Source organism: Anas platyrhynchos, chromosome 8 (assembly GCF_047663525.1).
Source record: "Anas platyrhynchos isolate ZD024472 breed Pekin duck chromosome 8, IASCAAS_PekinDuck_T2T, whole genome shotgun sequence".
NCBI lineage: Eukaryota > Metazoa > Chordata > Aves > Anseriformes > Anatidae > Anas > Anas platyrhynchos.
The window spans coordinates 37560286-37574294 of NC_092594.1; the positions used below are offsets into that span (position 1 = coordinate 37560286).

General features: G+C 43.8%; 1 protein-coding gene across 6 annotated transcripts in view; it reads left to right on the forward strand.

Moving 5' to 3' along the window:
• The window catches only part of CACHD1 (cache domain containing 1), a 99582-nt gene that overhangs the window by 41996 nt on the left and 43577 nt on the right, over nt 1–14009 (forward strand). For all 6 annotated transcript variants that reach the window (XM_072041808.1, XM_072041809.1, XM_072041810.1 and 3 more), the window contains exon 4: nt 9872–9978. In XM_072041808.1, coding sequence (XP_071897909.1) covers nt 9872–9978 — 107 coding nt within the window. The remainder of the gene's footprint in view (nt 1–9871; nt 9979–14009) is intronic.

Here is a 14009-nt window from a genome sequence, read left to right on the forward strand (position 1 = left end):
CCTTTGAAGTGCAGTAACCAAAATCACGAGCTGGTCAGTGCATCACATGCTGGAAGTATTGCGGTGCAGCTTAATCAAGTTGACTTGCTGCTGCTTGATACACAGATTTACAGAAACCGAGAACACAGCTTGAAAACCGAGTTTGTGCATTTTCAGTTTGTTTTTAAAAGACCTTTGAATAGCTCAAATCCAGGCAGTTGGTTGTCTTTAATCAACGTGTATTATGTTGTGTGTTTACAGAAACATCTTTGCATTTCGTGGTTGTAGGAAGGTGTGATGGAGTGTCTGATTTTTCCAGTAACATTGTAATTGTTTCTTTTAAACAATCAATGTTTTAAACACTTCACTTCCATATGTGCTAGAAAAGAACAAGAGTAACTTTCTCATCATTTATTATACACTGTAAACTTTGAATGCAGAGTATATTTTCATTGTTTAGATCTCATTTCTGATTTAAAAACGTTTAAGAGAGGAAGGTAATTTGGGTAATAAATACTAAAAGTATTTTCTGTAACTTTATAAGACAGCTCTTAATGACATCATTCTTTAATCTTTTCTGAATTACATTATCCTTTATTTATGTAAGGTTTTAAAGTACTTACTGCATTCAAATGTGTGTTACGAATCTCTGTATGAAGAGAGAGGCTGCTTTTTGGGGGGTTTTAATTGTTTTGTGTGGCATGAAAAGAAGAAACCTGGGTAGGGTTAAGCCTCAGGTGGCTCTGAAGAAAGCAGTACCTTGCTGTTTGGTTGTGGCTATGGGGTAAATCTCACGGTCTCAGCGCAGTTCCTGCTGGACAGAGAGGCTGCATAAAATGCTAGCCTATCTGGTGCTAAATGGCCAGGCTTTCGGCTGTGTTAGTGGGAAGGTCAAGAATTAGATGAGGATGAAAACTTTTCAGGTGCCGGGTACCTCCATGCAGGAGGCAACCATCAGCAGTAACACCTTCAAGCGAGGGGTGAAGAGGAGGAATGAGGAAACTTATAACCTCCCCTGTCAAGATGGCATAATTTTTAATAAAAAAAAAAAAAAAAAGAGAGAGAGCTCTGCTCTTAGTCTGGGAACTTCCATGAATTTCTGATTGTCCTCCAAAACGACTCAGGTTGGAATGATGGGATGTCCTTCAGGGATGTCCTTCCCGATGGTGGACCTGCGTAAGGAGCCTTCACAGAAAGCAGCTTAAAAAATGAACTGGAGGTCACAGCTGGCAAAGCAGAGACATGAATTTTCTATTTGCAGAGCTCCTCATCTGGGCTTTATAATGTGATTTCCATTATTTAGTTATTTGGCTTGATCAGAGTAAATCTGTTTAAGTGGCCACCAGGTCAGTCTGTCAGCCTGCAGGATCTTCAGGACTGCTTCAGCAAGAGCCAGGCAGGTAGTTCTGGTGGAAGAGCTGCAGCGTAGCAGACCAATGGAAATATATCCACTGCCATCTTTAGGAAGTTGTAAGTCGTACAGGAAAAGAATGTAAAAACACGTTTTTTTCTGGTGAAACTGAGCTTCCAAGTTGTTAGCATCACGCTTTGTGAGCTGGCCGATTGCCATCTCCTCAGTTGTTGTTTCTCTCCCTCCTGCCTCGCCTGGCTGTTGCTCTTCCTTTCGTTTTTCTTTGTTTTGTGGTTAGGCTGTTCTGGTTAGAGTTGTCTGGAACAAAAGGTGCTGTTGATATTCAGGTGGCATTATTGGGTCTGGTGTTTGACACAAGGATGCTAAGGGGTGGGTGGAAACGTTCCCGGGGGCAGGAGGTGGTTCCCAGAGGTGGCCTGGCCCTGTTCCCCTGCCCTGACTCTCCAGACCAGAGATTAATTTCTAATAGCAATGAGAGAAGCTTCTTTTTAAGCAGAAGCTTTCCATCAAAATAAATAGATAATTTCCTGGACAGAGTCACCATTGTCCTCTTAGACACCTCTAAACTTCATTAAAAAGGGGAAATCAGTGAGCAGGGTGAGTGTCTTTGCAGGGAGACTTCTGAAATCAGCAATAGTTTTTTTTATTTATTTTTTATTTCTTGTCAAAATAGCTTTATACTGACATTTTTAACAGAAAATACTAAAAGTTAAGAAACTTAAATTAACGGTTAGATTTTTTGAGAGCAGGGACACATACAAGTAGTTGAACATGGAGTTAGGAGTGATTTTTTTTTAAACTTCAGACCTGAGGATCTCCCACTGGGACGCTGTGCTGGGATTTTGAGAGGTACTGATTGACCTCAATTCTGCCTTTGATGTTTGGGCTAACTTGGTCCAGCTACGAGGAGGTCAGTGCTTTGAGAAGTGAAGCTGGGTACGGTTTTGCCAGTGACAGCTTATCCTTGAAGCTTAGAAGAAGCTTTTTGTTACCTCTGCTGAACCCCGTGTATTCCTTTTCTTGGTCAGAGCGCTGTTTGCAAGCAGCCTTCCTCACTTGAGTAAAAATTTGGTGCAAGCACAGTGTCAGCAGTACGTTACCTGCAGCCTGGGTTTCTGAGGTAGATCTAAGGGCCTGTGCCGGGATCTTTGAGGCTTTCTGTCCCGTGTTCAGCCTCTAAATACACTCTGACACCCCTTGGTTTGAGGGCATTTCACGTTGGCAGCTGATTCCTGCGTTATTCCTTTACACTGCTATGGACCTCACTGGAACTGCTTTGGGAACGCAACAAGTTTGGGCATCCAGGATGTAACTTCCATGAAGGGAGGTGAGCTCCCTAAAAACTCCCGTATCTTGTTTCTTTCTCCTTGGTCAGAAAAAGAAAAACCTGAGATTTTCACTGAAGTGCAAAAGCTCCTCAAATATCCTTCACATTGTTTGGTTGCATGCCCCTGCCCATTAAAAGCGGGCGTAACTGGTAATGGTTCTGCTGGAAAGCCGTACCCGAAGCTATCAGAGCAGTATAACTTAAAGTGGTTTTCTCCACGTTTTTCCTCCAAGTATCTTCATTTGTTTTAAAGTTTTATTGCTGTGTGATGTTGTTGGCCTGTTAAAGCCTGTATCAGTTGGTGATGGTGAAATACATAGAGAGAGGTTTATTGTTGTACTCTTGAGCTTTTTGTAATGGCTTGGCATCTTTATTTAGCTTAGACTTGTTATTATCGACCGCGTTATCCATGTGTGGCCTTGTGTTTGCTTGTATTCATCCTGAAAATCTGCGCGGTGGCTTTAGGAGACAGTTTGTGTGACACGAGATAAGCTGGGGGAGCGCCGCACCCAGCGCCCAGACATAAACGACACCAAATGGGACCAGCAAAGCACCAACTGGAACAGAAAATGCACTTGGCCTGGAGACTGCTTGTTTAGCGGCGTAGGAAGGTATGACAAGGAAAACAATATTTGTTTTATTGCCATTGTGTGGTGGTGGCTCCCGCAGCGAGGAGCCCCAGTGAATGCGCTTCGTGGTTGCAGTTAGGGAGCAGAGCGGGGGCTGTGTGGGTTTTTCTGCAGTGTTTTGCTGTGTGTTGCTTCCCGTCCAGCTGGTGCTGGTTCCAGTTCTGCTCAAGGACTGGGAATGGAAAGAAGAGGACGGCAACAGCAGGAGGGACAACAGAAGAAGCAGCAACCAGACAGAGGCACTTGGAGCGTGGCAGCAGACGGGGCAAATGTCCCCTCGTGCGGGGAGGACAGAGCCTGGAGCTCGGATCCCTTCCCCAGGGCCTCGTGCCCCATGGAGGGGGCACCTGCAGCAGTTGTGACGAGGCAGCACCCCAGCCAGGCAGGGTTGGGATGGGTAAAGTGCTCCAGGCTCCTAGCGCAGTGAGTAGGTAAACCCATGGGAGATAAGGAAAAAGGATGTCAGGTGATGGGCGTCTTCTAACCCTTGAAGAAATCCCTGCTGGAAACACAGGGCTTCGTGTTTCCTTGTTCATAAAGGCTGCTGAAGGAGCCCTGAAAACAGATTTCAGGCAGTCTGCAGACATTCCCTTTCAGGATTGAATTGGGTGGTCATTTACACGGCAGTGTTGTAGTTAAAGCATCTTCCTGCTGAAGACGATAATGCCTCCGTGTCTCCTGTTCATCAGGGATCTCCCTGTCCCGAGAAAGCCCTCGATGGGTTGTTGGGAAGTCTGGGAACTGGTGTGGATGGGGGGAGGTGGGACTGCAGCAGGTAGCAGTCCCAGCAGCTGCTGGTGGGCTCTCCTGAGCACCTGCTGCTGCCCTGCCCTTTGGTGGGAACCCATGGAGGGCTTGTCAAAAGTGCACCTAAATAAGGACACGGGTAACAGCCCATCGTGCTGTGCTGTGCTCTTCAGTTTTTGTCCTCATGTGTGCAGGTGGGGCGTCCCCCTCGCCCTTCTCTGCACCTCGACACAGGTCTCAAGGCTGGCGCTCGTGGAAAAGCGTCACGGGGACCTGAAGATGTGCATGGCTGCACATCTGGTGCTTTTCCTGCTAAAGTACGTGGTTTGGGGCAGCTGGAAATCTATTTTGGTTCTTTGTTTAACAACGTCACGAGTGCTTCAGGAATGCCTTTATCTAAAGTCGTGAAAGGAGCAGAACGGAGAAATATTTGGTGGTGAAACACCGCCGGGCAGCGCTGCCTTCCCCGCGCTCATCGAGCTGTTTGAAGAAGTGAGTTTACAAACCTATTTTGGAAAATCATTTACTCCCGGGCCGCGATAGCGCCCTCAGAAGTGGTCTGCCTTTTTCCTTTTTAAACAGATGGTTAAATATTTGCTAACGCGCTCGGGTTTTATCGCAGCTCTTTCGGTGTTTATCTTTGCTCTCGGAGCAGTCAAGTGGGAGATAACGGGCATCCATTCAGTCGCTGCAGTATCTTAAGAGCTGCACTTCCAAAGGAGAAGTGGGTGGGCCGCTCTCGATGAAATTGAAGCCGTGTTTGCTGTTCCTGCAGAGTATCAGGCTGCAGCAATGCATGTGGCTTTCCAGAAGATGCAGGGAGCCTGCACAGTGCCACTCCTGGCACTGCCTGGTTTTGTTCAGGAGCTGCAGCAGGTAGGTAGGAAATCCCTCTCGAGGACAAACTTCTCTCTCTATACAAGTAAATACACATTGACTTTCTCAAGCAGGAGTTGAAGTAATTAGAACAACTTATATGCCATAAGAAAGTGGTGAACTGAATCCTCAGTAGCTTTTTCTTGAGTTTATTCATTAAAATTTTGTTTTTCCAGCATTTAGTTTAAATAGATGGTTCCTGCTCTACCGAAGTACGTAAGCATGTGAAATATGAGTGAAGATCTTGTCTTACTCTCAGGAAAATGCATCTAGCAGAGAATTTCGGAGGAAATGCTGAATTTTCAGTGAACTTACCTAATTTCATTTGCATCCTGAAATCATCCTGAAATTCATATAAATGGACCGGGACAGAACAAAATGAGTCTCAAAACAACGTGGACCCCACGGTGGCTGCTCAAATGCCATTTTTGTGCACAGCTCCTCCATTTTTTCCCCTAAACTGCAACTGTACAAAAGAGGCTGATTTACGCTGCAAATTCAGGCTGAGCAAAATCCAATTGGAGCTCACTTGAGCGCTGTTTTGATGTAAGATTCAAAGCTTCTGCAAATTTATTTTATCTTCTGCATTTGCTGATCTCCTGCTTGTAAATCCTGTTGAAGGAGAATAAAAATGAGTGCAGCCTGATGGGAATTAAATGTCTGAAGTTCAAAGCAGTTTGCACATCAGAGCAAACGTCAATCAAGTGAACATCTTGCAAGCCAGGCAGGGAGCGCGTTTCTCCATGGGGAAGAGATCAAAGTGGGAGTCGCGGCTCTGTTTGCTCCCTCGGGATGCAGTTTCGATCAGTTGTTCATTAAAGTGAATCCAGAAGGAAGGGATTTTTAGAGACAGGCAGGGAAAGGGGGATGGGGGGAGCTGGGCTTTTCTTGAATCTGAATTTCAGCCAGTGGGGAGGGCTTCTTTTTTTTTTGGCTCTTGTTTAAGTTTATACAAAAACTAATTACATCTGACTGGAGAGTTGTGGTAGTGTTTTTGCTTTTTCCTTCTGGTAAGAATTTTGGAAGACATCCCGAAGTTTTGGCCGTGGTGTTGGAAATTTTGGGGCCAAATTCCAACCGAGGTCTCCGTCAGACAGCTGGTACTCACTCTGTCCACTCTGTCATCTTTTCTGCTGGCAGAAGTGAGAAATACTGTTAAAATTAAAGGAGAAATCAGTTAAAATTCAGTCTCTTTTGTACAGAGAAAGGGTGGAGATCGATACTTGTCTGCAAATCCTCCGGTACTGATTTTTAATAACTTCTTCCAAACTAAATGATGTGAAGATTTGCACGGCTCCTGCTGACAACGTGCATCGCATGCATACATCGCAGGGGAGGTAAGGGCAGCAGGTACAGCCAAGGAAACTCCTCGAGTTCACTGCAACCACCACGTTGCGGCTTTGAGACTTTGGTTTAATTGCTGTTTTAATGGCGAGGATCAGCAGCTTGTTTAATAGCGTGTCCTTAATTGAAACAACATAATGGTGTCCAGAAGAAGCACACCCAAAATTCTCCAGCCTGATCAATGCTCACAAAAGCCCGACGGTCAGCTTGCCGCACGCTGCCTTGGTCCTTCTGTTCTGTGTGTGCTGTGGCAAGAGAAAGGAGGGCTGACCCAGGCTGCAGTAACTTTTCCCTTTCCCTCCCCAGCTCTGCTGCTGATTATTTAATATCTCTTCCTTCATTTTCCCGATGGCAACACAGGACTCCCTGAGAAGAGCTGAGGACCTTGCCTGTGTTGATCTTTCACACATTATAAATCCAGATAAATGCAACTTCTCGCTCTGGTAACTTCAAGCTGGTAGTTTGAGCGGTGTAAGAACTGTACGGCAGGGTGCACGTGTTGTTTCCAGTGAGTGTGAGAGGGGATTTTTGCCATGAAATAAAATGAGGAGCAGAGGAAGACTCCAGATGATTCTGAGTTAACCCCCAGCGTTTATTGCTGGTGTTCTGAGACACGGATGATGTTAGTTGCTAATGAGGTAGCCTGTTGCCATTGCTAATAGGTTTTGATGGGAGCACTGGGGCAATTAGCTAACATCCTGAAAAGTCATTAGCCTTCCCTCAGAGTTCGTTCCCCAGTATTCCTTGGAAATATTTCTTTAGCACTGAGATGTGTCATTTGCAGTCTCTAGCTCTTCCCCAGCTGGTTTTGCCCACAGATAAAATTGTTCTTTGGGCAGCCCATCCTTCATCAACTCGTCTGAATCCTGAGATTCCCTCTCCAACAAAAAATCAACACAACTTTTGCTTGCTTGGTAGGAGCTGAAAAAAACATTGGTGCCTCAGTAACTAACTCTGTCCATTGCCAGTCTCATTCATCTTTTTAAGACTAATACAATTAATTTAAAATGTATATAGTGTTTATTAGTATTGATTAAATCCCTTTTAAAGCATGCTAGTTTAAGGAAATACTTTTTTTTTTTCAATGACAATTCTACATAGCCGTGAAGATCCTAAAAATTAAAGAGTTGTCATCAGTAATGCTGATTTCTGCATGTTCTGAAGGTCAGTTAGAGGGCTTCTGCAAACTGAGCCGCGGCTCTCGTGAGCTGTAACCATGTGAAACAAAACATTTTGTGACTCTGCAGAAGTCATAATATTTAATCTGTTGTTAAGACCAAAGAAGTCAGTGTCTGACGTTCAGCTATGCATTTGCATAAGAGGGATTATTTGTGGTTCAGGAAGTTATTCGGGAGCTGAGTACCAAGTTCTCAGGAAATGACTTCTCTACTTGAGGGGCAAATTTCTTGGTACGGGGAAGGCTGTGCTGCACTCTCTGCTCACAAGTGAAGCCTCTGCTTTAAGCAAACAACTTGTCCCAACCTGAAGTCGAGCTGTGCTGGCCTGAGTGATGCCCAAAATGCCAACTCATGACCTCTGCGTGCAGCAGCCGTGCTGCTTGCAGTGAGCTCTCGCCCCCATTTCAGGAACATTTGTTTGGTTCTGTGATCGTAACGTTTCTGACAGTGGATCCAGTCATGTACAGGAGTGGTGGTCTTAAGCCTGCTAACAAATTTTTCTTTTCCTTAGTCTCTGCAGATCTCTTGTAAGTCATAAAAGCTTCCGCCGCATCCTGCACGCGCGGGTCCCACAGCCAGGAGATGGGGCAGATCCTGCATCTGGCTGGCTTCAGGCAGCCTCAGCTTTGTTCCTTGAGGAAGAAATGACTTTGAATCGGGCTGAACAAGAAGATAGTGGATTAGGAGAGATTTAGTTTGCTTTAAAAGGCTCCCTTCCTGTGGTCATAACTTGATATTTCCTTGTGGTAACCAGTTCCATCTGTCTGCGGGCTCAGTTTTTGTTTCTGTTGATTGTTGTTTTAGTGGGATGGCTTAGGAGCTCGTTGTCTAATTATCTGGTGTGCCTGGGAAGCCCAGCCGTTACGGCACGCGCCCTGCAAGGACAGAACAAGAAGATCCCTTCCCGTTCTTACAGGGCACCTCGCTGCTTGAACTAGTTGCAAATTCTCAAATTCCAATTTCTTAATGACCAGAAGAGCGGCGCTTGTTGTCCTCAGCAGTGTTACAGTATTTTGGGCTTCCGCCGTGTTATGGCACATGTGTGTTTGTGTGTGCACATCTGTTTATATCTGTGTGTATGCACGTGCATGAAAAAAGTAACCTCAGGTTAACCATCTACGTGCAGTTGACGATAAACAACTAAAGAAAGGGTGTGTGTATGATATGCACGGGCTTTGATCTAAAGAGAAAGCATTGGGATGGCACTGGGTGAGGGCTGTGTAAGTGTGTGTAAGCTATTGATGTGCCACTGGTATGAATCAAGTTAATATCTTCTGACACAGCCGTATGTCCTCTAATTTGCTCTTTCAGTCTTGACAGTATTCAACAAGCCCCTGTTCTGCCCAGATTCTCTCCAAGACTTCTTATCAGGCAGCACTCCAGCAAGGCAAGCCAGGCTCCTCTTCCAAAACGTGATTTTCCGCAGGCCTCGCTTGCAGTTTGTTGTGGTTTATCAGAAATAAATTGATGGTAGGAAAAATCTCCGATAGGAGGTAAATAGTTTTGGAAGTCCATGAACAATGAGACTGTAAGTCAAACACCATCAAGAGTTCAAGGTCACAAAGTTATTAATGAGCAAAGCTGGCCTTATGTAAATGATACAGAACTGCTTTTAAGTCCTTGAAAGCTTCAGAAATGTTTATAGTTACTTAACCTTTAAAACCCTTCTTATTTTGATTTTGTTAAGGCTTTGGTTTAATTAGGTTTTATTGTCATTAAAATCACTGAGTTACTTTTTGCATTGACTTGATGATCTTGAAGGTCTTTTCCAACCTAGATGATTCTGGGATTAGCATTAGGGATGCATTGGAATTATTTTACCTAATGAAATGTAACAAAGCTTCAGACTCAAATTCGTTATGCTCTTCAGAATGTAAATCCTCAAACATTGCTACAGAAAATGGGTTTGTGTTGATCTACTTCTAGATTTTTTTCCTAAGGATATAAAGAGGGAATCTTCATATGAGGTATTAGGTTTATATATGCTTTTTAAAAGCAGCAGAGAAAATATTAGTGCTGGTGAAAGGATCTTAACAGCAAGAGAAAACCTGGTGTGACATCAGGAGGAGACACCTGCCGATAGCATGCCTGGATGCTTTGCCTCGTCCCAAGCTGGAACCTCTTTAAATCTAGATAAAAGGGCTCAGTCTCCCCTGATCCTATCTTTCAGGGAATACTGAGAGGAAAAATGCAATGTATCATGTTAGGGAGCAGATGCAATCCAGCTGTGATGAGTTTATCCCCCCTCCTCTTGGGTTTCACAATTTGTCATGGGCCCTAGAAACACGTGTAATGGTGGAGTATCCAAACAAATAATTCTTCTTCATTGAACCTTCAGAAAGATTTATTTCCGTTGTAAATGCTGCGTGTGCTTAATAGGTAATGTCTTGCTCTGCTAATCCTGCTGTTGTCATTTCAGATTCGATGGCAACTTTAACACCAACGTGTCCAGAACGATCAGCTGCGATAGACTGTCCACCACTGTCAACAGCAGAGCCTTCAATCCCGGGCGTGATTTAAATTCTGGTAAGTAGTATACTTTGGGCATTTGCCTCCTCTTGTAGGTTTTTTCCACTAGACTGTAACATTTCCTTGGCATAGAGAATTAGCACGGATTGCCATAGCAACAAGCTAGTTCTCCTTGAAACTGTCACAATGCTCTTAATTTGAGATTTCATGATGGAAAGACGATACCTAAAGTATGCCCTTAGTCTTAAGGACTTTATAAAAATGTCATGAAGATTTTATTCTAGCCTACCATGGATAATTTTGTTGTGGTTTATGCACTTTTCTTCTTTCTTCCAAGGCACTTTCCTTCCCAGGCCTGTCTGCTTTGGCATCAGTAGTGTCGGCTCACGATGGGGCCAAGCAAAGAAGTTTCTCTGATCTTCTTAGCAGAGCTCAGCTAATGTGAGGCTGTGTTTGCAGTGACGTGCAAAAACTACAAAATATAAGGATGTTCTAAAATATTCCTTTCTTTGTCTTCTCAAGGTGTTTCTATCTTGACTGTCAACCTGTTGTCGTAACACACTTGAAGAGCTGGAAATATGCTTCAAACCAAGCTTTTGGTTCTGCAGCGTGGCACAGTTTGCTTTTTTCTTTTGATTTTCATTTTTTTTACACGGTCAGCTGAAACTAATACGTGGTTTTCAGGTTCTTCTTTCATGGTTCAGGTTTTGCCCAGCTGTTTTATCGTGCTGTTCAACTTTTTATGCTGACTTAGTGCTGTAAATTAGATAGCACAGTAAGTTTTGGTTGAGGATTACATTTAGCATAAAGTTCTTGGTGGCTTTCTGTTTGCTTTTGACAAGTGATGCAGACTGCAGATATGTTTTTATTTTAATTCTCATGCATCTTTTGGAACAAAATGCTGATTTTTTTTAACCCTACTGTTTAAGTGCCAGAGCCAGCATTCTATCCTTACCATACACGGAGCATTTGCAAAAAAAAAGAGGATAAAATGGGATTTATGTATCTGTATCTATCTATATGTAAATAGATATATATGCCTAGCCTCTCTTACTGTATCTCTTCTTACAGCTTCACATTGTTTCTGGTTAGTTACTGTCTTAACAAAACTAAGCCCCCATAGGTTTCTTTTTATCCTATCAGCTGTATGCTGCATCTTGAATACAGGTGCTGGCCAGACAAGCTAATTTCCTGATGTCTCATCACCATAATTTGTGCAGTGTGTCCCATCCTGAAGATACGCAGTCTTTGTTCACTTACTGTGTTTTACTGGATTTTGTTTTACTTCCAGGCTCTTTTTATAAAAAAAGGAATTAAAAAATAATAAAAAGTAGTAATTATTAGTATAGTAATGTTTAGAATCGCATTCAATTGTCATTAAGCAGAATAATTTTTGAAAGCAGATTTTCAGGCACTGCAGTAAAAGCAAAGCACTGAGTGAATCACTTACTGGGCCCTTGAAACAGAAAAGCCATTCTTTACTTTTATACTGCAGAACATCCATGTAGAAAAAAAAAAAGCATTAAAAATATCCCTTCTCCTTGAGTGATGGAAAACAAATAACCTGAGATAGAGTTTTATTTTACTTTTGTTTTGAATTTTTACAAAGACAAAGCAAGCGCGAGTTCTCGCTGTCCTGACTCGCCACTCAGACTCGAGTGCCTCCTCTGCCCTTGCCTCTGTCTCGAAAGCTCCCCGAAATGGCCTTGGCAGCACGGGCAGCACACAACAAGGGAATTGGAGCGATGGTGAGAGCAGGGGAACACTGCAGGACTTGGTGACAGTGAGCAACTCTCCTCTGGTTTTCCTCTTAGCAGCTTTCAAACAGCCTTTGGTAGGATCTTTTCTGTGAATGAAAAGATGCCCTTGAGAGAGAAATGGAACAGAAAGACTGGGCTGGTGCTGGAAAATGAGGCCGAAACAGGTTTCTTTGAGAAGCACCAGCTGATGCTGAGTGAAACCCAGTGAAAACACCAAGTTATGCTCTCTGCAGGAGAGCTGCAAGCAGTTAAGCACCCCTAGTCCTCACCTCCTTTTCTGGAGGTGTTTGGAGGTCCGGTAGGTGAGCTTTCCAACCTTCCCTTCCCCGTTCCTCGAGTGGAAACACCAAATGTGCCTCAGCCCTACTGCCCCAGCTGGGAAACGATCTTGGAGAAAAGAGGAAGAAGAAAAAACATAGAAAAAATTTTCTTCTCCCAGCCCTTAAATTCCACTTTTTGCTATTTTATTTTGTGAGATCAGGTTGATTTGGTGGTGGTGGTGTTTGTTTTGTTTTTTTCTCCTTGAAAAGGTTCTGTTTTTATCTTGGCTGGAGTTTTCCATTTGGATTACCTTTAGCCACGACTACAAAATAGATGAGGAGAGAGTCTTTATTCTTCACGTGGAATCGCAGGCTTCAGTCAGTCAGATTAAGAGATCTGCCCTCACTCTGTGAGTAGTCCTTTATTTATTAGATGACAAAACTCTGCCCAGAGCCTGTGCATTATGTTATCAGATTGCTTGCTCTTTATCTTTTTGAATAAACAAGGACCCAGTAAATCTTTCCTTTTCTTAGCCTCCAAAACGCCCAAATGTCTGGTTCAAATCAGGCAGCTTTGGCAGAGCGCTTTTCCCCAGGAACATGCAGGGATGGGACCACGTTTCCCAACAGGTTTTGTCTGTGCCTTACTCAAGGTCTTGATCATTTAAAATGTGGAGTGCCTTGGTTGTGCTCCTTGCATTGCTCATATATTTTGAGCTGAAAGCTCGGGTGAGGTAAAGGAGTTGGGAGGTGTTTGGAGGGGGTGGCAACTCATGGCTCAAATCCTTTTAAAGCTCGGAAGCTGGGATCCCTCCTTTCCATGATGTTTGTTACTTCTTTGCCCTTCAGAGTCCAAACAGCTCCCAGGGAGTGAGCTGGCCTCAGCCCTGCCTCGTGCCATCAGCAGAATTTTAATTGGGTTCAAGCTGCAGGCTTTTTTCTGGAGAAAATGCACGAGGCAGAATGCAGCTTGACTCAAAGTCCTGGATAAGTCTTGTGGGTCAGAGGACATCTTAACTTGTAAACTAAACACATTCACTCTCTGCTGTTGTTCCAGAGCATCACTGAAGCATCTCCATAATGAGGACTTTTAAGAGAGGTTCCTCTTGGAGCAGAGCTGCAGTCTGTGTGTGTTTCACTGAAAACTCAACTTTTTTTTTTTTGCCTGATGAGAACTGTGAGGTCTGCAGCTCAATAAATGTAATGCTGAAGAAGACTGCAAGAAACTCTTATAATGAGCAATTATGTTCAGCAGTTCCCCTTTTTTTTTTTTTTACTGACTGTGCTTTTCTTTGAAGATTAATTAGTTAATGATTTGACTATGCTTTGAAGATGTAAAGTGGTATCTAGAAGTGCTAAGTGTTATCATATCGCATTCCCTTTGAAGTTTTATAAACTCTATCACACAGGGCTTTCTCTCTAAAAGTCCTTTTTGCTTTGTTAGATATTTATAATTAGAGAGAATGATCGTTTCAAATGCTCTCATGCTAATTCTTCCCAACTTCTGTCTGCGGCAGCGTTTGGGGTCAGGTGGTGCCGCGTTGTGCGTGGCGAGGACAGAGGCAGCTCCCAGCTGGACGTTCACGTCCCCATCCATGCCTCCAAGCTGAGACACCTCTGGGATTTCTGCGTGAGGCTTAGACCTCCAGGTTCCTGCCAGCAGTGGGATATCGAGGCTGGGTCTTTGCGGAGCAGAGATGCTCATTTTAGAGCTGTAAAATCATTGCATGTAACACAAAATATTATTTGTGTTGCAGTAGGGAGGTAGGTGGCTTACTGAACGTGCAAAAATAACTTTATCCTAAACAGAAAATTAAAAGTTAGGTTGGTGTTTGAGTTAAAATGGGAACCACAGCTCTTAGCAAGCCTATGGAAGCCTGGAAAACGAGTAGCAGTGAAATGCCCTGCACACGTTTCTGCTACTGCTGCCAACTCGGACAAATGTCAGTGTCTAGGCTGGGCAGGCAGCTCACAAGGGGTTTTTTGGGGTCTTCTGTTTGTATAACCTGTCCAAAGCCCGGCTTTGCTGCAGGGATGAGGCGATAATTAAGTACAGGCAAGCAGCTGA